Raw genomic sequence first — 26,900 nt, 5'->3', positions numbered from 1 at the left:
GGCCCGGCCCTCCAAGCTGACCGCCCCCCAGACCTGCTCAGCAGCCCTCACACAGTAGCCTCGGATAACCCCGGGGCTCCCCCATCGCCCTGCCCTCTTATGGGCTCAGGGCCTCTCCAGCCCGCCCCCTTGTTAAGCAGCTACCCAAGTGTAACTGATTTTCTCCGTGCAGGTTTGCTGGGAAGAAGGGAGGTGCCGAGGAGCAGCTGGGGTCAGAGTCCGCGCATCACGAATTTATGAAGCACCTAGTGCCTGCAGACCCTCGGAGGCTGAGGCTGGCTGCCTACGTCTCCAGCCTCCAGCTGGGAGCAAGAGGGGCTCTGGGAAGCTGGTGCCTGGGACTGGTCAACCTGGCCATGGCGCTGGAGGCTTAACTCAGCTGGAAGCTGTTAGGAGCAAATATCTGTAGGGGGTGCATGGGGCAGTGGTCAGGAGGGGGCACGTGGCAGCACCTCTAGGCTCTGGGGCCTGGATTCTAAGGTGTGTGTTTCTTGGAAATTGATGAGGTAAGGCACAAAGTGCTGGACCAGTGGTCCTCAGCACTCTGGTGGTTGCAAAAATGATCCGGGGATGGGGGCTTCTTTTTTTTTTTTTTGCGGTACGCGGGCCTCTCACTGTTGTGGCCTCTTCCGCTGCGAGCACAGACTCCGGACACGCAGGCTCAGCGGCCATGGCTCACGGGCCCAGCCACTCCGCAGCATGTGGGATCTTCCCAGACTGGGGCACGAACCCGTGTCCCCTGTATCGGCAGGTGGACTCTCAACCACTGCGCCACCAGGGAAGCCCTGGGGACTTCTTAAAGTTGCAAATTCCTGGGGTGTGGTCCAGGAAGCTGCCCCCCCCTCCCCAGGTGATTAGGGGGATCCTTGACCATAGCTGTGTCACCAGCTCCCAGCAGGGGCCGGGCAGGTATTGGTGGAATGAATGGATGAAAGAGCCCTGCTGAGCGTGTCACCAGCTGCTCCCCATCTCTGCTGAGTTCACTGAGCAAAGAAATGAGAACACCTGTTCCAGCCCATGAGGCTTACCAGCTAACTTTAAAACTGTTCATTTTATGTTTTAAGTGTGGCTTATAGTTATTCGTGAATAGCTATGACATTCATGGGTCCAAGTTCAAAAGGGGCTTAGCAACAGTTTCCCTCCTCCTGTCTCTCACCCACTCAGTTCCCTTACGTGCAGGCAGCCAGAGGCATCAGGTTCTTCTAAGTCTTTCCAAATAAATGTTATGCGTCACCAGGCCAACATGAACCTATCTCCTCCCCCCTTTCTTGCATTTACATAAATGGTAATATATATTCTGCATAGTATTCCGTACCTCGCTTTGTTCACTTCATTGTATTTATAACTCAGAGAGAAGTTCTTCGTATCAGTAGGTAAAAAGCATCCTGAGCCTTTTTTATGGCTGTGTAGTATTCTGAGGAAGGCTGTACAATCATATATAAGCGTTTGTGTTCAGTCTTTTGCCCTGGCATACGATGCTGTGATGAGTAACCTGTGTGTAACTGCCTGGGGGACATAAGTCGGGTACCGTGTGAAGGCTGCCGGTGAGTCAGGCTTGGTGAATTCGAGATTAAAAAGAAAACTAGCCCTCCTTGGAGGCTTTAAGCATGCAACATAACTGCAGGAGTGGCTTTTTTGGGGGCTCTTGGAGGCAGGGGGTGGCCAGGAAGACCCTAACTGCCCCTCTGGTAGGAGGAGCCCATCATGTGTATGCTCTCACCCCAAATGGCTCACCCGCACCCACCCACCCATCTGCTCACACACAAGCCAGCCAGAGCCTGGCTGGAGGAAAGGGATGGTCTGACTTGGGAGGGGTCGAGAGGGCTGGGCTCAGGGTTCTGGAGCGGAAGAGCATGGGAGTTCTGTCTCTCCCAGCTTTGGGCAGCCCTGCTTTGTGCGGGGCTCTGAGTATGGGGGGGGGCACCCTCGGCCTGGTGCATGGAGAACCCTCAGGGCATGAGGGGGGCTTGGAGGGATCTAGAGCAGGTCCTGCACCCCCTCTAGGGGGATTCCTGTTCACCACTGACTCTCCAGCATCCACGAGAGTCCTGGACATAGTAGGTACTCAATAAGTTTTTGTGGCCCAAATGACTAAATGACCCCCAGTCCCCACAAAAGATAACCCAGTGGGCTTCCCCAGGTCTCTCCAATGAAGCGAGGGGTTTGTAACCATAAGGCAACTTTTACGTGGATTCCCATGTTTCCTCACATGCTGACTCAGTGTAGGAAGTCCTCCCTCAGTTCCTCAGTGATGTTTCCTGAGATAATCAACTCCCATGGTCACTTTGGGTCACTGGTGGACATTATGGTATGCCACCTGACCCCCTCTTCAGGGCGGAGGCATTAATTCCCCAGCTGCTATGAGTGTTGGCTTCCGGCTGCTCACAGCAAGTCCCTTTCCTGGAATCGTCTACTGCCAATTCCCAAGGTTACAGTCCCTCCTTGGGGGCAGCTACGTCCAATGTGGGGAGACAAAGGGCAGGCTGCTTGTCTTAATTCAGGGCCCAGCCCCAGAGCATGCCGGGGACTTCCCAAAACCTTTGTGGTCACTACATCCCAGTTCATCGTCTCCCACTGCCCCTCAGACTCCCTCCCACCTATGGTTCCTAAGAGCACCCTCCCACCATTCCCCCCACCCCACCCCCGGCCCAGAAACCTCCTGTGGGCAGAATCTGTTTCCGGGAACCAGACATAAAACAGTCACCAAACAATCTCAATTCAGAGGTTTGAAAGTTGAATCCCACACAAAAGAAAACCCCTTAATTTGCTTTTATGAAATTAAATCTATCCCCCCCCCAAAAGGTGATAATTATGTGATGGGATAGAGGTATCAGCTAACACTACAGTGGTCATCGTATTGCAATATATAGATGTATCAAATCAACACGTTTGTACACCTTAAACTTACACAACGTATATGTCAATTATATTTCAATTTTTAAAAAGTTAAGTATTTCCCGTTAGGATTTAATGCAGCTGCAAAACTTAGAACTCTGGAAAGGGGATGCTTGGCTTCTTTCTTCCCCTTCTATCTGTCCAGCTGGCAAGTGGTGGTTCCTAACCGGTAGTAGGTTGAATAATAGCCCCCGAAAGATATCAAGGCCCTAATCCCTGGAACCTGTGTTATCTCATATAGAAAGAGTCCTTGCAGTTGTGACTAAGATTGCAGATGTGACTAAGAATTTTTGAGCTAAGATTATCCTGGATTATCTGGGTGGGCCGTAAATGCCATCACAAGTGTCTTTATAAGAGAAGCAAAGGGAGTGACATACACAGAAGGAGAAGGCAACGACCACACAGGCAGAGACTGGAGCGATGCAGCCACCCGCCGAGGCATGCCGACAACCACCAGAAGCTGGAAGAGGCAAAGGATGGATTCTCCCCTAGGGCTCCGGAAGGGGTCCGGCCTTGCGGACATCTTGATTTCAGCCCAGTGAATCTGGTTCTGGACTTCTGGCCTCTAGAACTGTGAGAGGATAAATTTCTGTTGTTTTAAGCCACCGAGTTTTTGGTAATTTGTTAGAGCAGCTGCAGAAAACTAACGTGATTGCAGGAGAAGGGAGGGGAGATGGGTGTGAGGGAGGGAGGGAGGCAGCAGGAAAGTTCTTGCTCCTGAGCGCCATCACAAGATGCTCTATGGGGCTGGCAGGACTTAAACGGGTGCTGTCTCTCACTCGGGCTCCCCTGGCTCCTTTACTGATGCCCCGCATCCCCCATGGGCTCCCCTGGCTCCTTTACTGATGCCCCACATCCCCCATGAGCGGTTGGAGGAGGCTCGCTTGCACTGAGCGGATGCAAGGGCCGCTTTAGCCGTCAGCTCATCTCTCCAGCCTTCTGCAGCTCCAGGAATCTGGCAAGGGCTTCAGCTTTTGTCTACTGAGCTCATTCACTGCTCCAGGCTACCCTATTGGTCAGGTTTGGGGACAACCTCACACCAGCTTCCCCTTGTGCACGGCCCCCTTCTGTCCGCAAGAAACACTTGTGCATCTTCTGCCTCCGCAAATTCCAAGCGGGGTGGGGGTGGGGGGAGCTGATTCTCTTCAGAGAAAGAAGCACATGGTGACCGGGTTTATGGATCCCTTTCTCCTTAGTCTGTGTGAGGGCAGACACTCCGGATGACCATCTTTTTCCACCATCATGTTCTCCACGACCCACCTGAAAACAGCGTCTTTGGGTGTTTTCTGAGCATCTCAGGCTCTATGGAGCCAAAATCTGGCCTCAATCATCAAGACCTCAAGTCACCAAGTTTTATTTTCTTCAGGGGAATCTTACGTCCTAATGTCAGGGCCATAAAAGAAAACATATGAAAAGGACACAGGGGGGACTACCAACCTCACTCCACGAAACCCATGACTCCTGTTCTGCGCCACGTCCAGCTAGACGGAGTGTGGCACAGCAGAAAACAAGAGGGACAAGACTCTGCTTTACAGGGCTTTCTAGCTGGTGGAACGGAAATGACAAATGGGAGAGACAATGAGAATTTGCTGATGTCTGAAACGTTTGCGTGTTTGAAACGACAGTCAGTTCTCCTGTCCCCCTTGGGTTCTTGCATTCCATGTCTGTTGCCTTTTTTCCAAAGGACAATGTGACCAGGAATCAGGCTGCACCTTTGCCCTCGAACCTGATAAATATTGCTCTGTGGTATCCGAAGCCTGAGGCTGCCACGACTTCATCTCTGCTGCTCTTTCCTGCCGAGTGTCCCTGTGATCCAGTCAACTTTTTATAACTTTATTTTTTTAATCCTGAAATACAGAGGAGTGCAGTTAACATACACACACATTAAAGCAAATAATCAAATGAGCATCTGTATACCTCAGGCAGTTCACCTGGCTGGCTGTTTGGAAACTGACTTCAGTGCAGCTCTGGGGATGTGCTGCACCCCTGGGGGGCTCAGCCCTCCTCCTCCCCCCTCAGTCTCCCTCAGAGGCTCCTTGGGAAGATTAGAATCAACTAGGCTCAGATCATAGAAAATTTTATAGACCCAATGTATGCCCGGGAAAGAAAGACATACGCAGGAATGTTGGCCTTCAATGTATCCCGGTCGAACCTTCACGTTTGTAATATTCAATTGGACCATGACAGTGAGTGAATGAATAAATGAATGAACGCCAGGAGCATTAGCTTGACCTCACATACAAAGTGACTGTAAAACGTCATTGCAGGGGCTTCCCTGGTGGCGCAGTGGTTGAGAGTCCGCCTGCCGATGCAGCGGACGTGGGTTCGTGCCCCGGTCCGGGAGGATCCCACATGCCGCGGAGCGGCTGGGCCCGTGAGCCATGGCTGCTGAGCCTGCGCGTCCGGAGACTGTGCTCTGCAACGGGAGAGGCCACAGCAGTGAGAGGCCTGCGTACTGCAAAAAAAAAAAAAAAAGTCATTGCAGCTTCTCACAGCAGAAGTGAGTTTTCAATGCCATGACCATGTTGGGGTCCTCGGTGAGGATTTCAGGGGCTGGGGCACAGGGGAAGGAATCAAGCCACTGCCCAGAGGGTGATCCTCCACCCCTCCCCGGGAGCCAAAATGTCCCCAAGAGCTCTTGCTGTGCCTCACTGCAGGGGACCAGAGCCTCTGGCCAGGATCTTCCGGGGACGGGGGGACGGGGGCGCAGAATGGGCTCAGGGCACCATGCACCACCACTTGAAGGAGAAGGGCTGCCGGCACACGTTGGTGCCGCAGTGCACATTCCCCTGCTGAACGTGGTAGGTGTAGAAGTCATCGATGAAGGTGCAGTGGAGGCCCAGAGGCTCCAGCAGGGACCGCACCTTCTCCTCCAGGCAACAGCGGCCGTTGATGATGGGCCCGAAGGGCTTGGGGATGCCCAGGTGCTTCCCCAGCACCAGCATGTTCACCTGCAAAGAAGCGGGAGCCCAGGTCAGGGGCAGCAGCGTGCAGCCTGCGGCACCATCTGAGCGCCCCCTTCCTCTTCTGACCTTTGGAAATAACAGCCCCACTTCACAGATGAGCAAACTGAGGCCCAGGCCGGTAACGTGAGCTACTTAAGGCCACCCAGCGAGTCTAGGACTTCTACTCAAATCTGTCGAACTCCGGGGTCCACATTCTTAACACTGCTCTCTCCTTCCCCACGGCCACCCCGTGGCAAACTCGATTACTCAAGGCCCAGCTCAAGTACCACCGCCTCCGTGAAGCTGCCGGTGAGTTAGTCATCCTCCTCTGTGTTTCCATAGCTCCCAGCACAGTGCCTGGCACAGAGTAGGCACTTAATAAATATCTGTTGATATGATCTGGTGAATAAGTGACTACCTATTTTGGGGCACCTTCCATATGTTATACCTTATGTAAGTGACTATGTTTCCTCCGTTATATTGGGAGGTGGCCTGGTGAGGTGAAAGGATGAGGATTTGGGCTCCAGGCCAACATGGATTTGAATCCCAGCACTACTATTATATAGCTGTGTGGCCTTAGGCAAGTCACTTCGCCTCTCTGGGCCCCATCAGCAAAGAGAACCCAAACACATTTCCATTGCTGTGACAATTGGAGAAGAACCTGTATGCAGAGTCTGTGCCAGCTCGTGGTAAGCACGGAGTCAGTCTCCAGGGCTTACGAGTCACCGAAGGGGCATCTCACCGCTCAGATGTAGCCCATGCCAAGTGCCTGGCACTCCTCATTTCTCCGCCTGTTCCATGCCCAGGCCCACGCCCCCACCGCCCATCACGGGGCTCCTGGGAGAGTCATGGCTCAGGCTCCAGCTCCCTCTGGAGCCGCGCACAGTGGAGGAACGAAGTCGGCCCTCAGCATAGCTGATTACTTCATCTGAGATGCCTCATCCCCCATCTGTCAGCATCAGCTTTCTTGCCTGGCTGGGCTAAACTGGAGAAAACATGAAATGCTTGGGGCCAATTTTATTCCAGGGGTTAAGAGGAGGGTGCCCCCTCCTGTCTCATTTTAGCCAAGGAAGCTTTATTCTAAACAAAATCTTCTGCAGCACTTCAGTGCATGAAACAGACAAAATCTAAACCACTGCATTTGAGGTCCTACCTTGGAACCCCAGGGCCCTGGAGAACCCAGTTTGAAGACCACTGTGCCAGGGACTACAGGCTCTTCCCTGAACTGTAATCCGCAGCTGCAGCGGGAGAGGGGGCTGAAGGACCCCAGTAGAATTGGGTGAGGTTTCTGCCTGGCCTTTGGGTATTCTTGGAAGAGACACAGCAAGAGGGCAGAGGGACGGGAAATATATACCAGGCGACTTCAAGATGTTGCTGGGGTCAGTTAAAAGTTCTCGACAAAAGTGGATCTCCCTCAAGTTCACCCTTCAGACAGGTGAATCCCACTTAGCCAGGCAGTGCCAGCCTAACCTCCTCAGAGAGGCCTTCCTGGACCAGTCCGAAAAGGTGCCCCACCTTTATTCCCTTCATGGTACTTAATTCGACCTGAGACCATCTTGCTTGTTGCTTGTCTCCGCCCCCCAGAACCTGCCCCATTCCTACCTCACCTGCCACCGAAAGTCCACAGGGGGCAGTTCAGCCAGACCCCAGGCTCTGAATCCCACCTCTTGCCAGGGACCTGGTCTCCCTGGGCATCATCTGTAAAGTGGGGGCGATGATAGTCTTTGACCCCCAGGTGGTTGCCTAAAGCCTCTGTAAGGCGGATAGGGCCGTGCAAACCCCAACGGGTGAGGAGCCAACCAAGCCTCCTGGACCCAGTGCCCAGCTGGCCTCTCTGACTTAAGGCTACTCAGAAGGTCACTTCCTCACCATGTTTGGGAAAAAGGCTTCCACCTTGAGGGTCCCTTTGAAGCCTTTCTGGAGCCTGAAGAGCTGGGGGATGTCCACGATGTCCCCTTCCTTCACGCCCAGCTCCTGTTCCAGTCGATGCATTTCTGGGGGGGTGGGAGGAGGGGACGGCGGTGGGCGGGGCGGGGCTAGCACGGGGCGGGGCGCGGACTGCCGTTGGGGAGGGGCAGGTGGGGCTGAGGCCCGGCCAGGGGAAGGACCACGGACAGGGTCAGGAAGGCGGTGATGGGCACCTCCTTTTCCTCCCTCCTTCCCTCCCTCTGCTCAGTCCCTCTGGCTCTCTTTTCTGCTTCTGTGTCCCTGCCTTTCCAGTCACTCCAACGCTTGGCCTCTCTCCTGCCTCTGTCCCTCTGTTTCTGAGAGTTTCCCCCATCTTTCTCCAGCTCCAGCTTTGTCAATTCTCTCTCCTCCGTGCATCACCTTGTGTGTATTCCTGTAGTGGTGACCAAGGTCTCCTCTCTCTCTTTCTCTCTCTCACACACACATTGACCCAAATCCCAGGGCTGTTCATCACTGAGCCCGTGGAAGGCTCTGCCTTGGGCCTCTAACCACAGGGAAGGGGGCTGGAGGTGGGGGTGGGAGTGTCGGGTCTGCCCGGGATATGGCATCTCCTGGGCAGCCAGGCTAGTACCTCCACATATGAATTATGTTCTCTCAGTTTCTCGTTTGACAGAATGTCCTTTATTTTCTGCTGGGTTTTGTCTGTCATGGAGAAAAAGAAAAGAAAAAAAGCAGATGAATTCAGAGGTCCATTTTGCTCTTCCCAGCAGGTCCAGTCGGGGCTCAGTTTTCCCATCTATAAAATGGGGGCAGCAATGATTCCTAAAATATAGGTTTATTATGAGCATCTGGGAGGCAGATGACTTTAATAAAATAATCTATCAGGGTAAGTTCTCATTAAGAGTTTTAACTTCGCTCCCTTAAATTCTCTTATCTCCAAAGGGATCCCGTTTCTGGAGGGGCAATCAGAGGTCTGACCATTGCCTGATGCTACAGGACATATACAGATATTAGGTGAAAACTCTCAGCCATGGTGACTTCAACCTCTGACTCTGACCAGTGTCTGTGGATTTCACTGAAAAAAATATTTCATTCTGTGCTCCACCCAGACTGAACTTTTTTCAGGTCCTCAAACACATCTTGCGTTCTCCTGCCTCTGTGCCTTTGCTGTTCCTTCTGTCTGGAATATCTCTCTTCCTTCCATCCCACTGCCCCGTTTGCCTGGCCAACTCCTGCTCATCTCTCACGCTCATGCTTGATCTTCGCCTCCTCCAGGAAGCCTTCCTTGAGCTCCTCTCAGACACCCCTCAATGCCCCTGTGTTTAGTTGTTTCCTTGACTCACTTTGCCCTGGACTCTGGGTCCTGAGGGCAGGGAGCTATTCTGCCCTGTTCATACAGCATCCCCAGCACTTAGCACAAAGCCTGGTGCTCAGTGGCTACTCAGACGTCTGTTGCCTGAATGATTCCGTCTGGCAATAGGAGACCATGTGAAGGCAGAGGAAGTTTCCCAGGTAAAAGAACAGGCACAGCCATCTTACTCTTGACCCCTTGGAACAGCAGAGCCTCCCCATGGCCTTCCTTCATTCGCTCCTGGAACAGTTTGTAGCAGGACCTGGAGCTGGCCAGGAGCAGCCAGAAGCCCTGGAGGCAGAAACCCTGGGGTCAGAGGTCAGCTTTGCCCTGGGTCTCCTAAGGAGGAAGGTTCTGCTGAGGGTACGGGGAGTGTGGGTTTGGACCTGGGCAGACCGCCTCTTACATGCCCCCTCCTGGGGGTGAGGGAAAAACAGAGTCAGGAAGGTAAGGTCAGTCACCCCCAGGCAGAGGCAGAGCTGTGTTTGGAAACCCAAGAAGAAGACATGTGGCTTCCTCCAGGGAGCCCCCTGGACTGCACCTTCTTGTGCACTGGAACGAAGCTCAGGAACTCATCCACGTGGCCCACAGACAGCCAGTCGGAGTAGAGTTTCACAGGGGCCTGCACCTGCTGGGCACTGAGGAAATCCTGCAGGTCCTTGTGCGTCTCCTGGCTTTCCTTGCTGCCAATGCGGGGTTAAAGGAGTGTTATGGGGAGATGGGGGTGGGGGAGCCAACAAAGGTGGGGATTAGCAAGGAAGTCTCTTCGGGACTGGGACTTGGCGAAGGGGTCAAGGTTCTCCTTCAGGGAAGGGATTCAAGACCCTGGGATACCTTTTTTTTTTTTTTATTACATCTCCATCTTCATGAGAAGACCGGGCAGGTAACACACCTCTCATCCCTGTATTAGTTTCCAGCTGCTGCTGTAACCCAATTCGTGGCTTCGAACAACACACATTTGTCTCTTACGGTTCTGAGGTCAGAAGTCTGAAATCAGTTTCACTGGGCTAAAATCAAGGGGTGGCATGTTGGTTCCCTTTGGAGGCTCCGGCAGAGAATCCATCTTCTTTCCTTTTTCAGCTTCTAGTGGCCACGTTGGCTGGTCGCCTCTTCTTCCATCTCTTCAATGCCCGTCACTCCAACCTCTGTTGCTGTCATCACATGCATTTTCCCACCGCAACCCACCTTCCTCCCTCTCACAAGGAGCGCTGGGATTACATAGAGCCCACCCAGATCCTGAGAATCCCCATCTCAAAATCCCTAACTTAATCACATCTGCAAAGCCCCTGTTGCCATGTAAGACAGCATCTGCTTCTGGGGATTAGGCCACATTTGAGGAGCCATCATTCGGTCTACGTACTGCACCTATAACTCGGCTTCCTACAAGTCGACGGTCTGTACCCTGGGGCTTCATGGGGGCCACAGACTCCCTGAAAACAGATTCCAAATAGTGAGCTTGGGTGCATTTTTCTGGGAAGATGACTAGTCTCAAGGAGGTCTGTGATAGCATAAGTCTAAAAACCATCATTTCCAAATCGTCCCTTTCTCTCTAAAACCCATGCCAACCTGACTTCCTCCCCGGCTGGGCCGTCAACACTGCTCCCTCGAGGTCTTCGTGGTCACACAGCTAAACCCAAGGGCAGTGCCCAGGCTTCCTTGTCCATTAGCAGCATCCGAGTCAGCTGGTCACCCCCATGTCCCTCCCACACTTTCTGCACTTCGCTTCGGCCATTGCATCCTCTCAGCCTCCTGTGCACTGGGGGCCCCAGACCTGGTCCCTGATTCACTCCCTCCTTTGACGATCTCACCCAGTCTCATGAAATACCGTCCATGTGCTGACCACGCCCACGTTTATATCTCAGTCTGTATTTCCCTCCCAAACGCCGTACATGTGGTACAATGTCTGACTTGGATGTTGACTAAATATCTCACATTTGCCCCAAGCAGAACTGCTGATCCCCACTTCCCAGCTCCTTGTTCCCTGTTCCTCCCTCAGTCCTCCCATCTCAAGGGATGACACCTGCCACTCACAAGGGTCAAAACCTGAAGTCATCTAGGCTTGTCTCTCCCTCACAGCATCAGGAAATCCCATTGGCTCTGTCCTCAAAACATGTCCCAAATCTGGCTGTTTCTCACCCCCTCCCCTGCTCCCCTGGTCTGCAGCCCCATCATCTTTCCAGTTACAGCACCAGCTTCATCCCCACTCTCCCTGCTCCCACCCTTGCCCCACTGCCGTCCATTCTCAGTGGGCAGCCAGAGGTTCTCTTTAATAACATCAATCAGGTCATAATTGTCCTCTGTTTAAGACTCTGCAATGATTCCCTAGTTTCTCAGATTCTAAACAAATGGATTTACGATGGCCAAGAAGCTCACAGGATCCGTCTCCCCACTACACCTCATCCCCGTCACCTCTCTGCCTCTCCTACCACTTTGCTTCTTGCTCACTCAGCTCCACCCCTTCAGGCCTCCTCGCTATTCTGTGAACATGCCAGGCATGCCCTGCCTCAGGGCCTTTGCACTGGCTGTTCCACCGCCCAGAACACTCTTCACCAAGATATCTACAGAGTCAACTTCTTCACCTCTTTCCTGTTTTTGCTCCAGTGTCAGCTTCTCAAAGAGGCCTCCCCTGACCATTTTATTTAAAATTGCAATCCAGTCCCCCCACCACTCTGGCACCTGTGAACCCCTTGATTCTGCTCTTTCTTTTTCTGTAGTACTTGATTTCACCTCCCAACATATAATGTAATGTATTTATTCATTAAACATATTGTTCCTTGTCAATCTCTCTGGGCTAGAATGTCAGCTCCATGAGGGCAGGGGCCTTGGCATTGCTCACCAATAGATTCCAAGTGCCTAGAACAGGGCTGGGCACAGAGTATGTGCTCAAAGAACATTTGATGAATGAATAGCAAATTCATCCAAGTCACTGCCCTGGCTGTCGCCATGAGAAGAAAGCTACCTAGGCTGCAGGCTTGGATTTCTGCAGGCGAATGAAGGGGTATCCATGGTCTGGAGAAGGGCCCCCCGAACCCAGAGCAAGATGTGCAGGAGATGCTCGCATGTGCTACTCGCTACAGATTCCAGCACAGGCTTAGAATGCGTCCAAGTTCTCCTCCAGTCTCTCTGGTTCATCAAAGATGAAAGTCCCAGAGCGGGTGATGCAAATCCACCCTTAACACCCGCTAACGTCCCGTCTTAACAAGCGGAGGGTGGAACCTGGTTCGGAGTTTCTGCGGTCATTTGTGTGGAGCTGGATTTAACAGCGCTCTTTTGTCTTCATTCTGTTTAACTTCAAGCTTCAATGCTTCTACTTATGGCAAGTGCTACTGGTGTTCCACCGACCGGTTTAAAATGTACTGATGTTGTCTTGTGGGAGAACACCCACCACGTGTAAGCCGCATGCTAAGTGCCTGGTGTACAGTGATGGGCACTACGGCCCAGGCGTGCCCTTGTGGTGCTTCCAGTCTAGCGGGGAGACAGAGGTTGGAAAGTAAACAGTCCGGTGATTTATAACAGAAGGAACCAGCAGTGCTACAGTGGAGAATGCCAGGGGCGTGGATGTGTCCTTCAGTACCAGGATGGCCTCACTAAGGAGGGCATTGAAGCTGAGACCTGAAGGTGGAGAAGCAGCCAGACATGTGAACCGGGAAGCTAACCAGGAAGCGGGAACAGCATATGAAAAGGCCCTGGGGCAAGCACAAGTTGGGTACATTTGAAGAACAGGAAGGAGGGCAGTGGGGCTGGAGCCAGGTGAGGGACAGGGAAAGTGGCCCATGACGGGGTTGGAGAAGCAGATGGGGCCGTTACCTGGCGAGGAGTTTGACTTTTTTTTTTTAACATCTTTATTGGAGTGTAATTGCTTTACAATGGTGTGTTAGTTTCTGCTTTATAACAAAGTGAATCAGCTATACATATATCCCCATATCTCCTCCCTCTTGCATCTCCCTCCCTCCCACCCTCCCTATCCCACCCCTCTAGGTGGTCACAAAGCACGGAGCTGATCTCCCTGTGCTATGCGGCTGCTTCCCACTAGCTCGTTTACATTTGGTAGTGTATATATGTCCATGCCACTGTCTCACTTCGTCTCATCTTACCCTTACCCCTCCCTGTGTCCTCAGGTCCCTTCTCTATGTCTGCGTCTTTATTCCTGTCCTGCCCCTAGGTTCTTCAGAACCTTTTTTTTGTTTGTTTTTTAGATTCCATATATATGTGTTAGCATACGGTATTTGTTTTTCTCTTTCTGACTTACTTCACTCTGTATGACAGACTCTAGGTCCATCCACCTCACTACAGATAACTCAATTTCATTTCTTTTTATGGCTGAGTAATATTCCATTGTATATATGTACCACATCTGCTTTATCCATTCATCTGTCGATGGACACTTAGGTTGCTTCCATGTCCTGGCTATTGTAAATAGAGCTGCAATGAACATTGTGGTACATGACTCTTTTTGAATTATGGTTTTCTCAGGGTATATGCCCAGTAGTGGGATTGCTGGGTCGTATGGTAGTTCTAGTTGTAGTTTTTTAAGGAACCTCCATACTGTTCTCCACAGTGGCTGCATCAATTTACATTCCCACCAGCAGTGCAAGAGGGTTCCCTTTTAGAGGAGTTTGACTTTGATCCCAATTCTTTTCCTGAGTGATTTGAATACCCCAGACGAGAGTGGCTAAGAGACCGTCGCAGCCCCCCTCTTCCGAGGCTGTCTGTGGGTTGGGTGAGGACACCTGTGCTGCGGTGTCTGTCTGTCTGCCTGGCACCTGGCTTGTGACATCAGAGAGCCTAGCCTTCCTCACTCTTGGAGACATGGCCACGGAACACAATAGGACTGAAATTAGCGAGAAGGGCCAAAGTCTCAGCACAGCTGGCAAATTCATCCTGCTGCTCCTGAAACAGGATTAACCTGATTCTGTGGCAGAGAGACACCAGTGACCCCAACTAAATCCCCTCATTGTCACCACTCAGCACAGGAGAACAAGCGAGTTAAACTCAAGTTTCTTTTCAAAGCCTCCTGCGTGGGCAGGGCTGCTTCCTTTCCCCTTGGGGCACAGGGTGCTCCTTGGAAAGCCATTCACCACAGCAAACCTTGCACCCCGCACTCTTTCCTTTGTTTTCCCTGGTGCCTGAGGTTAGGGGGCTGTCCAGGCTCAGATCGCAGGCCTGGGGTCTTACTGGGAAAGCAGGAAGCAGGGTGCTCATGGCCCAGTTTGAATTCTAGCTTCACTCTCTTTTTGTGTGACTTCAGGAAAGCTGCTTCACCTCTCTGAGCCTCAGTTTCTTCATCTATAAAATGGGTCTAGGGATTCCCTGGTGGCGCAGTGGTTGAGAGTCCGCCTGCCGATGCAGGGGACACGGGTTCGTGCCCCGGTCCGGGAAGATCCCACATGCCGCGGAGCGGCTGGGCCCGTGAGTCATGGCCGCTGAGCCTGCGCGTCCGGAGCCTGTGCCCCGCAACGGGAGAAGCCACAACAGTGAGAGGCCCGTGTACCGCAAAAAAAAAAAAAATGGGTCTAGTGATAGCATCTACCTTAGAGGTTGTTAGATTAAATGAGTCCGCTCATGTAAGAATTTAGCCCTTTGAATGCCACAGAACGCGGGCTCACTAAATGTAACCATTATTATTACTATTATTATTATTGTTCTTTGCTGAGTTTGCCCGAAACTGCCAGGTTAGTCAAGCATGACTCACTAATATGTCACCCTCGCTCCACCCCCCAAACACACGTAGAGACCTTGGCTGACAAAGTCACACCGAGGAAGTGACCACTCTGATCCTGAACACCCCCATGTCCCAGAGGGAGCCCCCCAAAGACCAGCCTCCCACCCAAAAGACAGAGCCTCCAGCTGGACATTGGGGAAGGTTCTGGTCCTGGCCCTACCCTCACCTTCCAGCAAGAGCATCTTTTTTTTTTTTTTTTTTGGCCGCATTGCACAGTATGTGGGATCTTAGCTCTCCGACCAGGGATCGAATCCGTGCCCCCTGCAGTGGGAGCGTGAAGTCTAATCCACTGGACGCCAGGGAAGCCCCAAGAGCATCTATGGTGAGGACTTACGTCCTCGGCAGGGTTTTCCTGAGGACAAAGTGAGCTCATGGCCAGAAAGGGCTCTGGGAAGGGAAGAGCCAGATCTCATCACATCACAAAAATGCCCCGCAGCCACCTGTGTGGGGGCTGCTTGGGTAGGACGCACACCTGCAGGATGCTCAGCAGCAGGCGGGGGTGGGAGACAGAAAAGGAGGAAGGAGGCCTCAAGGCAAGGGTTTCAGCGCTGGTGCCCATCCCCGCCTAGTACGTACCAGCATGCATTGGATGGGGAAATCCTTCAGGCCTCTGTTCCTTGGGGAGGCAAAGACCACGGGCAGCGTTTTGTGTGGGGCTTGGATGTAGCCGATCTCCATCTCATCCTGTGAAGAGAGAGTGCAGGGGAGGCTGTTACGTGCGCTGCCTGGGTCTCAACCCCCAGCGCAGGGATGGGGGTGTAGAACCATCCACACGCTCCCCCTTGCCGTCAAGGGCAAATGCACGTGAGACATTCAACTCCAGAGGAGGGGCTCCGGGAAAGCAGAGCTTACTATACTGTATTTGAACAAACGTGTAGTGGAATCAATGGTGTGCCCTTCACTCTCGCTCCTGGTAAGTGCCCGGCCAGATGCCAGAGACCCACCGTGTACGAGCCTGTCCTCAAGGGGGGATCCAGGAGCTGGGCACTCACCACCCGGTGCTAGGAGGTGATGGGAGGGAGGTGAGGGGTCTTCGGGAACACGGAGGAGGGACTCCTGATTCAGTTGGGACGGGTCAGAGGAGAGTTCTTAAAAAGAACCTACTTTATAGCACAGGGAACTCTACTCAATGCTCTGTGGTGACCTAAAAGGGAAGGGAATCTAAGAAAGAGAAGACATGTGTATATGTGTAACTGATTCACTTTGCTGTACAGCAGAAACTAACACAACATTGTAAAGCAACAATACTCCAGTCAAAATTAATTTTAAAAAAAGAGAAAGAGGGCTTTCCTGGTGGCGCAGTGGTTGAGAGTCCGCCTGCCGATGCAGGGGACACGGGTTCGTACCCCGGTCTGGGAAGATCCCATGTGCCACGGAGCAGCTGGGCCCGTAAGCCATGGCCGCTGAGCGTGCGCGTCCGGAGCCTGTGCTCCGCAACAGGAGAGGCCACAACAGTGAGAGGCCCCCCGTACCGCAAAAAAAAAAAAAAAGAGAGAAAGAGCATTGCTGAGCTGAGGCTGGAGGGCAGCAGTAGCTCCGCCCCAAAGGAGGGCAGGTGAGGCCCCGGCCGAGCCCATGGGGCAGAGACGGGGAGGATGCAGAAATGAATCGGGTACACATCCTGCCTGTATTTTAGCAGGCAGGCGTGATCTTGGACACATCACTATTAGCTGAACCATCCAAGATTGCCATTCTTGGAGGTAAAAAATGGCGGCATATCAGCCATTTCTTCTGGTTCAACCTGATTTAACACAGATGGAAGGATGAGAAAGGAAGAGAGGGTATTATTTGGAGGTTTAGAAGAAAGAGGAATGAATTCCCGCTGGAAGGATTGAGGACATTTACGGAGGGGATTCGAGCTGGGATATGACGGGACTGATTTGGACGTGGGGGTGGGAATGGGGAGGGCGGCTGGAGAGAAGGAACAGGGCTATGGGATGGGGTGGGAGCAGGGCGGGCAGCATGGAAGGAGAGGCACGGAGGCTCGGTCAGCCCGCCAACTGCCCACTAGCACCACCCAATGCCAGGTTCTCGGTGCTGAGCTGAATGAGACTCCCTCTCTGCCCTCAGGGGGCTCATGGCACGACGGGGTGGAGGGGGAGCCTGGCACAGAGACGGAATGGTGATCCAGTGTGGCCGGTGTGGGACAGCCAGATTGAGAGGCAAGCTGAGAAGGAGGAGATGGGAGCCATGGAAAGTGCTGGAGCAGGGGTGTGGCCTGGCCTGGTGGCCGAGCCCGGGAAGGCTGGCTTGGAGGGAGGCTGCTAGGGGGAATGGTTGAGCTCCAGCCCCCTGAGCTTTGCAGCATTTCCTCAATTTCCTGAAGTTGTCTGAGAGTTTTCAAGCAGGAAGGTGGTCATCTTGGTGACCACGGCGGGCATGACGTGTCCACAGTAGATGTCAGTGGAGTCACTTGCCTGAGCCCTCCGTCTGTGAGGACCCTCAGAGGCTCCTAACTCCCCGCCTGTCTGAGGAAAGGTGACCAGCCAGGTGCTCGGCCGAGCCCTAGGAGCCCAGGTCCCCGTGTCCCTTGACCCTCAGGGATGCGCCTCCTGTGTGCCCGGGCCACGCACCTGCATCCACCGGTCATTCATGCTCTCCTCCTTGGCACAGACCGTCAGCCTGCACCTGGCTTTCTTGGCCAGAGCAGCCACTGACTTCAGGAAATCCTCATTTGCAAATAACCTAAAAAGAACAGAAAAAACAACCTCCTCAGTGCCCTTGATTCAGCAGTCAGTGGCCTTGGCTGGCCTTGAGGGGGCAAGCTGGACCCCCTGGGGTGTCTCTAGGGATGGAGCAGGACCTCAGGGCTGGATGGAGGAGGGGAGGGGCACGGTGGGTGCTCCAAGGCACCTGGAGCCTGGACAGAGACCGCAGCTCACCCTGTGTCTCTGCTCTTAGCAAGCATAGCTCGCTACACTCTGGTAACAACCCAGGAGGGGAGCTAGTGGGCAGCCTTCCACCGAGGAGGAGACAGAATGAGGAGGTCAGAGCTCAAGGTCACGCCATCTGGATTCGAACCCAGGCCTTGCTGGCTTCCAGCCTGCGTCCTGACCATGGGGTTACATTCTCACCCCTTCTGCCCCAAAGCAATGGGAAGAGGAGAGGGGAAGGTCCCCCTGTGACCCCGCATGGTTAGCAGGGGCTCTCAGACTGCAGGAGCCTCCCCCGGCAACTTGTGAAAACACAGCTGGGCCCCGTCCCGTCCCCAGAGTCGAGACCCAGCAGTTCAGAGGCTGGCCCAGAACGTGCATTTTAAATGAGTGCCCAGGGGTTTCCGGTGCAGAAGACTCACAGGCTGCCCTCTGAGGGGACAAATTATTACATATCACAGTTATTATGTGCAGCAGGGAGACATTGAGGGAAACAAGCCCTGGGAAGCTGGCGTCTGGGGAAGCCAGGCCCTCCACATAGAAGTCTGTGCTGTGATGGCCACCCTGGAGCTCCAGAGGGTGAGAGGGGTGCCGTGGCCCCAGGATCATCCCGTACCTGGAGGGCTGTTTGTCTGCTGGGAGAGAGCAGGGGAGGCTCAGGTCTGCGTCCCTACTTCTGAGACCTTGTCTTCTTGGTGTGTGAGGCCTTCCCAAGGCCGTGGCATCTCCCCCCTAAGGATCCCTCACAGCGGGATCTGGCAGGAGCCTCCCCTTAGGAGGAAGGGACTAAAGGCCCCGCCCTCGCCCTCCCGATGGAGGTCCAGGAATGGAGCGATGAGGGTGCCTGAGTCATTCACAACTTTGCAGAAAGTCCAATATACATTATAGTTCATTCATTCATTCATCCATCCATTCACTCCCTATCACCTGCTCTCAGCTGACACCTGGAAAGACCAGGGTGACAGTCACTGTCCTGGTCCCCAGGGAGTGCACAATCTCCTGGGTAAGTAGGGAGGAGCAAAGACAGTCAAAATTACAGATAGTAGTAAGTTCTGGGAGGTCAGGGAAGGCTTCCTGGAGGAGGTGATACCTCCATAGAGGCAAGGAGTTGGTTTGTGGCCAAACCAATGTCAGTCTAATCGCTGAGGTTTGAATGGAAGTCAGATCAAGTTGCGCCTCTGCACAGCCCTCAGATGGGCCCCCACCTCCCACAGACTAGAAGCCACAGTCATTTCCTGCCTCCCTGACCCAGCCCCTTCCCCTCTGGCCTTTCTTCTCCACCCTCATCCCCCCACCCCCGCTTAACCCTTGCATTATGCACTCCAGCGGAGCCGGCCTCCCTACATTCCTCAAGCCCATGGGCACATCCCACCTCAGGGCCTTTGCACCTGTGGTTCCCTCTGCCAGGAGTGTCCTTCCCCTGGGTGTTCCCACACCTCTGTCTGCTCAATGACACCTTCTGGGGGAAGCCTTCCCTGGCCCCCCTTCCCCACACCCCTCATTCTCTTCCTCTTCGCTGTTGCATCCCTCCGTGTAGCATTTAATGCCGTCTGAGGCACTAGACACTTTACTTAATGATTTTACATATCATTGCTCTCAACCCGCTAAGATGAAAGTGACATGAGGGCAGAGACTTTGTTTTGTTCTCTGCCTAGAACCGAGCCCGACACTCAGTGGCAGGTGCTCGCAAGCTGCTGAGAAGTTACTGATGTCTCTGATCACCAGGTTGTTGGAGAACAAATTATTACCGTTATGATGTGCAGTCAGCTTGGATTCAAAAACCTCTGTAAACAACAGTCCTGTGTGTGTGTGTGTGTGTGTGTGTGTGTGTGTGTGTGTGTGTGTGACAGAGACAGACACACAAAGAACAGCTACAACAGTCCTTGGGAGGGAGGTCCTTTCCTTCTCAGTGCTCACCCAGCACCAGACATCACCTTGTTTGCTGCATTTTGTCTGTGCCCTTTCTACAAGGCAGTGGGCAGAGATGTCCATCGTGCTTACTGCTGCATCCTCAGTTCTTAGAACCTGGCACAGGGTAGGTGCTCGGGAATTATTCACTGAAGTGTGTGTGAAGGGGCTGAGTCCCATTGGCTGGGATGGGAAGGGAACACCAAGGTGACGGCCAAGGGCGACTCACCATTGGCTCGAAACACCTGAGTTTATCCATCTCAGACTTGGCCACATGGAGCACCAGCTGGTGCTTGCTGAAGTCCCTGGGGGTCTTCGTGCTCAGGGTCACCAAGGACATGTCCTTCAGGTCTGGAATGAGAAGGGCATGGCCTGAGACGCAGGCCCCTGAGACTACTACGCCCCCCCACCCAAGACTACCCTTCATCACGTCACCTGCTTTATTTTCCTTATGCTCTTTCCAGTATTTAAACAATATTTTTCATTTTAGAATTAAAGGAATTCAAGGTTTTGGTCCTCTCCCACTAGGATGAACTTAGGATGTAAGCTGGCCAAAGCGGAAATCACATTTATCTTGTTTGTTGCTCTGTTCCCAGCTCCGAGAAGCATCTAGAGCAATGCCTAGCACAAGGCAGGTGCTCAATAATTATTTGTGGGGTGAATGAGTGGAAAGGTTTCTCCCCGGGGCCTGCGTGGGAAGTGAGCCAACCTGAATAGTGGCCGGCAAAGGCTTGGGGAGATTGAAGATGGACGAGAGTCAGAGGCTGGACAAGAGTCACGTGGTCAAGGGCACTGGAGTGGGCGGGGTTTGAACCCTGGATGTCTGTGGGCTTGGGGAGGTATTGCAGCTCTCCGTCCCTCTGCTTCCTCGTAAATACACAGGGCTGAGCGCAGAGCCCACACGGAGGGAAGGGTGCAGTCATATGTGTAAAGTGCATATTATAACGCCCGGGCTGGTTGGTTATTACTGTGTGCCAGGCAGCGTGTAGAGGCTGCTCCCTGGCATCAGGCCAGGCCAACTCCATGCGACTTTAAAATGCATCCATTTCTAGGCCATTCTAGCAACTCCCCAGGAAGGCGGCAGCTGCTGCCCTGGCCAAATAATCCTGCCCCCCTCGGCGCCCTCCTCCAGTGCAGGTCTTCCACCCTGGCCATGCCTCAGAGGTGTGCCAGCAGGGACCCTGCGCCCAACTTGTGCCCCTAAACCTGCCCTGGTGTTGGGATGCGTGGGTTCAAATCCTGAGCCTGTGACTTACTAGCTGTGTGACCCAGAGCAAATTGCTTAACTTCCCCATACCTCAGTTTTTCCATCTGTAAAGTGGGGGTGAGGACCATACATACTTCTGAAACTTGAGCTGAAGGATCAAATGAGTTAAGAATTCTTAACTGGTCCGAGCAGTGCCCAGCCTATGGCAGGGGCTCAGGGCTGCTCTGGCATGAATTTGGGGCTCTAGTCAGGCTTTCATTTTGAATTATTTTGGGCCCCAGGTTTGACCCAAGAGCAGAAGTTTGGGTTGGTTAACGGGCTGGGGATGGAAATTGGGCCCTGGAGGAGGCATTGGGAGACTGAGCGTTGCTCCCAGCTCTTCCCTGGCTGCTGTGTGACCTTGGGCAGGTTACTTGCCCTCTCAGGACCCCTGTCCATTCCTTCACCTACATAACAGTCATGCTAAAAAGAACATACTTCCAATAACCCTGGTTTCCGAGGGTTGTTACAAGGCTCAGGACAAAAGGCTTCACAAAAAGGCAATGCTCTATTCCCATTGGTTCTTGGGGGGTCTTTACCTTGGCTGTCAAGCTGGTCATCCTTGCAGTCCACAGTGGAAGATTTGGGATTGTCTCTGTCACAGTTCACTAGCAGGATGGCGCCCCGCCCATGAGGGCCCCAGGTCCAGGTCCTCTGTGGACACCCAGCAGAGACGGGGTACACTTAGGAACCTGTGTATGTCCCTCCAACTCCTGGGAAAGCCCAGCTACCTTGCCCTAGCACCTCGATAGCCTTTTGTGATTTACACATTTTGTTCCCACATCAGGTAATGTTTTGGTCCCAAGAGTGGATTTTTGCCTGCCCCAAAAGTCATAAACAAATTCCACTCATCCACTTAAAAAAAGGAGTCCAAGACAGTAAAATTGATTTCAACAGCTTTTAAAAACTGTTGGATTAGCAAACCAAACTGCGCTAAATATTTGTGTCTAGACTCAAATCTAAATAGCTCCTCTTCTGAGAACTCTTAATTACTCCTTCACCAAAGTGTGGGCACTATTCTTAGCAGTTGGTTACTGTCTGCCCAAAGATGAAAGCAAATTGAGCAGCCCCTCCCAGCAGGACTCTAATAGTGATGACATCTTCTGTTGGTAGGAGAGCATTCTCCCCCGAGGAATGACTGTGTATTGGGAGGGACCCAAGGATGAATTCCACTCCCAGAGCTGTAATTCTTCCCCCCACTTTTGACTGACCCCACAAAGGGATATTAATTTTTGACAGGTCATATCATCTTAAAGTGCACACCAGCATATGGAGAATTCCCTGGTGGTCCAGTTAGGACTCAGTGCTTTCACTGCAGGGGGCACGGGTTCGACCCCTGGCTGGGGAAATACTATCTGGCAAGCCACACGGTGTGGCCAAAATGATAAATAAATAAAATACAGTGCACACCAGCACAAAAATGTGCAGGCAGCTTTGGGGTTTCAGGGACACCCTGAGGTTTATCCATGGACCCCAGTTAAGGCGATTCATCACCTGCGTACGATATCACCCTATATTTCTGCAACATACATTCCCTCTCCCCACCTGGCTCCTTCCCTCCTCTATCCCCTGCCTCTTTTCTTTATTATTCACCTCATGTGAACCTCTCCCACCAGTAGCTAAAGTCTAGTATAGGGGATTTTTTTTTTTTGGCTGCGCTTTGCGCTTGCGGGATCGTATTTCCCTGACCAGGAATCGAACCCGTGCCCCCTGCAGTGAAAGTGTGGAGTCCTAACCATTGGACCGCCATGGAATTCCCCATAGTATAGGGAATTTTTGAGCCAGAGTTGAGACCTGCCTGCAAATTTTCTCTCTGCTGTGCATGAACTGGGTGAGTCTAGTTTCCAGTTTGTGGGACAACACATTCTCTGAACCCACAATCATGAAAATCTAGTTTTGTAGAATAGATGGGACCTATGTAAACCAAAACGGTAATGGTATTCGTGATTTTAATTTTCTTTTTTTTCCTGTTCTTCTTAAATTTGTTTCGTTTACTATTAACATGGATACGTGAGACAGACCGCTGTTCACCTCATCACCACCAGGGGGCGCGCTAGGAGAAGCCAGTGGAGTTACGGGAGCATTTGGGGCGCCGGACAAGGTCGAGCCATACCTGGTCCTTCCTGCCTCCGGTGGACTTCATTTTGCCAGTGCGAGTGAAGTCCGCGCTCAAGGAGATTTCTGAAATCCCGGGGAGTAAGAGGAGAGGGATAGTGAGGGTGCAAGGTGGGAGCACTCAGTCTGGTCCCAGATGGACAATCCTTTCCCCAGGAGACCTATCTGCACAAAGGCTTCTTTCTCACTGGTTCAGAGGAGACACAGGTTCTAAGACACCCCCATGTCTCCCAAGAAGAAGTCTGGCTGCAATTCTGACAGCAGAGCCGGGGCTTCTAACCACACACATTCTGCTCTCATGGAGGACCTGCCACAGCTGTGATGCCAACCAGACCCTGCATGTCTGGCCATCCCCAGGGGTCTCAGAAAGAGTTCCCGGCCACCCCAATGGATGTATGGTACGAAGCCCCTGAAAGGACACCTTGCCAGGCTCTCAAAGGCCTCTGGCCCCAACTCCAGCCCCAGTGACTTTGGGGTAGGGGACACAGTGGTTATTCCAACCCCACCTGGCTCTTCGTTCTGTGTACCGTGACTGCACTGGGGACTAGCCACAGCCCCAAACATACCCTGCTCTGTCCAAACGGCATGGCTGAGAAAGCATATGTTTGCTTCTGAATCCTTCCCCTCTCATCAGAGCGCATGACTCTATGGTCATTCCGATGACATTGTGTAGTGACCCCGTGAGCTCACAGAATGAGATTGACCTAGAGGACATTTTAAACATATCCATAGCCATGTATTGATGTTGGGCCATAGAGCATAGGGCTTGGTGGCCAGGACTTCCTGGCTCCTTTGCTAACCAGCTGTGGAATCTTGGGCAAGTCCCTTTACCTCTTGTACCTCAGTTTCTTCATCTGTAAAATGTGGTAATGATAGTGCCAATTTCATTGGATTGTTGTAAGGTTTAAATGTAAAGTCTTGGCACCCTGCCTGGCATAGAGTAAGTGCTATATAATAATAACAACAACAATAATAATAATTATTATGAAAATGTGTATTAATGAAATAAATGAATGAAATTCATTAATGAAAAGAAACCTGGAGCTTTCACATGCTGTTCATATATTTAATGTATGTTTAAATAGTAATAATAATATTATGATACTATTGTCCCAGATGAGGTCAAGTTAAAAATGTACTTTATTTAAAGAAGAAGAATAAATAAATACGAGTACAAGCAGATCACTGATGTGGCAAAAATGGTGAAGATGGGATGTAAATAATAGAATTTGGGGAACACTCGTCTATATTATTGCATAAAACAGTCTCATCATCTATTTTTTCTCATAAATATTTGAGGTTTCAAAAAGGTATAGAGATGCGTATGTTGAAAATCCACGTACCACTTCCTAAGCTGAGAAATAAAATATTGAGACGTAATTGAAGCTTCCTGCAAACGCCCTCTCTCCCCAGCTCCATTCTGGGTTCACTGACTGGGGAAGGAATACTTATGAACTACCAGATGCATGACTGGTTAGAAATTATCCTTTTCTCTGCTCAGTCTAAAGTAAGCTTCAGGGTGTAGTTTCTCCTGGAGAGATGCCTTGCATGGGTGTGTGTGTGGAGGGAGAGGGGTGGTGCTCCAAGGTCCCTGGCGTCACTTACCGACCCCGGTGATGTAGAGCAGGGCTTCAGCTGGAGTGGTCTCGGGTCCATAGTATGAAATCTGAACCTATAGGACAGAAGCCAACCACTGATGATTTCCCTTAGTCATTCAACAAACACTAACTGGCCTGCTATGTTCCAGCTCAGAGCAGGGTGCTGAGGAGACAAGGATCAGGCTCCCAGCCTGTTAGGAACACCCCAGCTGGTGGGAGCGGAAGGGGAGCAAAACACTCAGGTGACTATGATGTACAGAAGAGGGTCCTTTGGGAGACCAGGGAGGCAGTGGCTTCCTCTGCCTGCATGGTGTCAGGAGTTCAGCAGATGGGGATGTGGTGGAAGAGGCATTGGAGGGAGAGTGGCAACACCAACTCCCACTGCCCAAGGTTAAAAATCCAGGAAGAACCCATCTGATTGGCCCCGCCTGGCCAGAGGAGGGCAGAGTGTCAGGAACCACACTTCTAAGCAAGATGACGGAGGGGAGTTCCCCAAAGCAAAACCAAAGAGCTGCCACCAGAAGAAGGGGAGCTCCTGAGGGTCGCACTGAGGTGTCTCGACCTGTACTGCAGATAGTGGGAATCCAGGGAAGTGTCACACCCACTGTCACTTTGCATCTAGACCACAGCATCAGCCTCCTGACTGGTTGCGCTGCCCCCAGTCTGCTGCCTAGATGTAACTGACTCACTACACTGCAGCCAGTGGGTCTTTCTAACATACATATGTGGTCTTGTTACTCATGGATGAAAGGTTGTCATTGGCTTCCTGTTGTCCTAAGAGAATGAGGTCTCTGATGCCAAACTCTTTAATACTGGCTCCCTCTCTCCCTCACCTTCCCTTCTACCTTCCTTTCTTTCCATACAGCGCTTCCTCAGCTTCCCCAACACACATCTCACCCTCTCTTATCCAGAGTGTGCACACAGGCCACATCCCCTGTGTAGAGCTCTCGCTTCTCTTTTCCTCTTTTAAGCAGGTCATTGATACCATCCATCAGCTTGCCACTTCTCCCAGGAAGCTTCCTCTGATTGCGCCCTTGCTGACCAGCTTTGATGCCCAAGGTCTGTATTCTTACAGCAGGCAACAACTCTGCCCCAGGAAGTATCCTGCTTGGCCTGTCCTGCTGGGAACAAGAGGTTGTTGTCCCAGATCCCTGTGGGAATCCTGGAGGGTCCTGTTGAGTCCATCTATAGTCAATGCGGCTACAGCGGGTTGAATGGTGATTCCCCAAAAGATACGTCCACGACCTAATCCCTGGATCCTGTGAATGTGACCCTATTTGGAAAAAAAAGATCTTTGCAGATGTAATCAAGGATCTTGAAATGAGATCATCCTGTATTGTCCAGACAGGTCTTAAATCCAATGACAAGTGTCCTTATAAGAGTGAGGCAGAGGGAGATTTGACAGGTTGAGGAGGAAGTAATGGACCACGGAGGCAGAGATTGGAGCGACGTGGCCACAAGTCTAGGAATACCAGCTGCCACCAGAAGCTGGGAGAGACAAAGAACTGATTCTCCCCAGAGCCTGCAGAGGGATGGGGCTCTGGGTCGACTGAGTGGCTGACCTGTTATGACCTGCTGACCTCCTCCTACACATCCCAGCCCACGGCTGCCACACTCACCTTCCGGTCACCTGTGCTATCGCTGGCAGCTCTCATCTTCAGGCTCACCTCCAGCCCAGGGTCCAGGGGCCACTTGGAGGAACCTGTGAGATTCTTCTTGGCTGGAGGGTGGTGGGCAACATCTACGACCACTCCTGGGGAAGCATTGATGCTAAAGGATGTGCAGTCCTTGGGGGCAGAGCTGTGGAAGAGACAGATGGGGAGGACAGGGGGACACGGTGAGGCAGTGCCTGGCCCACTACTGCTCTCCCCACTGTTCTTCCTTTCCCCACCAGTGTGGACACCAGAAGGCAGCCAGACTGACCCTGACCATGGGAGTAAGTACTGGTAGGTTGTCAGGAGGTAGTGAGAAACAGAAAGAAAATCCCCTGCCCTGGAGAGGTTACGCTTGAACTAGGAAAAGCCACACACACACAGATGTGTGCATAGAGTGACGTGTGTACCCGAGGCTTATGTTACACAGACACGCACACACAGTGTTGTGCATATACGAAGAATCGCACGAACAGTACAAACAGTACTCAGTACTCTGAAGGACCTTCCCTTACAAAACAACTGGATCATGGTTAGAATATACTTTTGTATTTATTTATTTATTTATTTTTGGCTGTGTTGGGTCTTCGTTTCCGTGCGGGGGCTTTCTCTAGTTGCGACAAGCGGGGTCCACTCTTCATTGCGGTGCGCGGGCCTCTCACTATCGTGGCCTCTCGTTGGGGAGCA

The 26,900-nt window shown here is 52.3% G+C and overlaps 1 protein-coding gene across 1 annotated transcript in view; it reads right to left on the bottom strand.

Moving 5' to 3' along the window:
* Window positions 1-5,612: 5,612 nt before the first annotated feature.
* PADI4 (peptidyl arginine deiminase 4) overlaps window positions 5,613-26,900 on the bottom strand; it is a gene marked incomplete at both ends in the record, with an annotated part of 34,481 nt that continues 13,193 nt past the window's right edge. The window contains 17 exon segments of the mRNA XM_079946126.1: window positions 5,613-5,846; window positions 7,710-7,816; window positions 7,819-7,834; window positions 8,380-8,450; window positions 9,288-9,390; window positions 9,641-9,782; window positions 12,534-12,711; window positions 13,899-13,989; window positions 15,398-15,505; window positions 17,395-17,506; window positions 18,167-18,329; window positions 19,832-19,846; window positions 19,849-19,953; window positions 21,388-21,502; window positions 22,962-23,029; window positions 24,569-24,635; window positions 26,181-26,361. Of these exon segments, the coding sequence (XP_079802252.1) occupies window positions 5,613-5,846; window positions 7,710-7,816; window positions 7,819-7,834; window positions 8,380-8,450; window positions 9,288-9,390; window positions 9,641-9,782; window positions 12,534-12,711; window positions 13,899-13,989; window positions 15,398-15,505; window positions 17,395-17,506; window positions 18,167-18,329; window positions 19,832-19,846; window positions 19,849-19,953; window positions 21,388-21,502; window positions 22,962-23,029; window positions 24,569-24,635; window positions 26,181-26,361 (1,876 nt within the window).

This window comes from Stenella coeruleoalba (genome assembly GCF_951394435.1).
Source record: "Stenella coeruleoalba genome assembly, chromosome: 1".
Classification (NCBI taxonomy): domain Eukaryota; kingdom Metazoa; phylum Chordata; class Mammalia; order Artiodactyla; family Delphinidae; genus Stenella; species Stenella coeruleoalba.
This window is presented reverse-complemented; position numbering and strand designations above follow the sequence as displayed.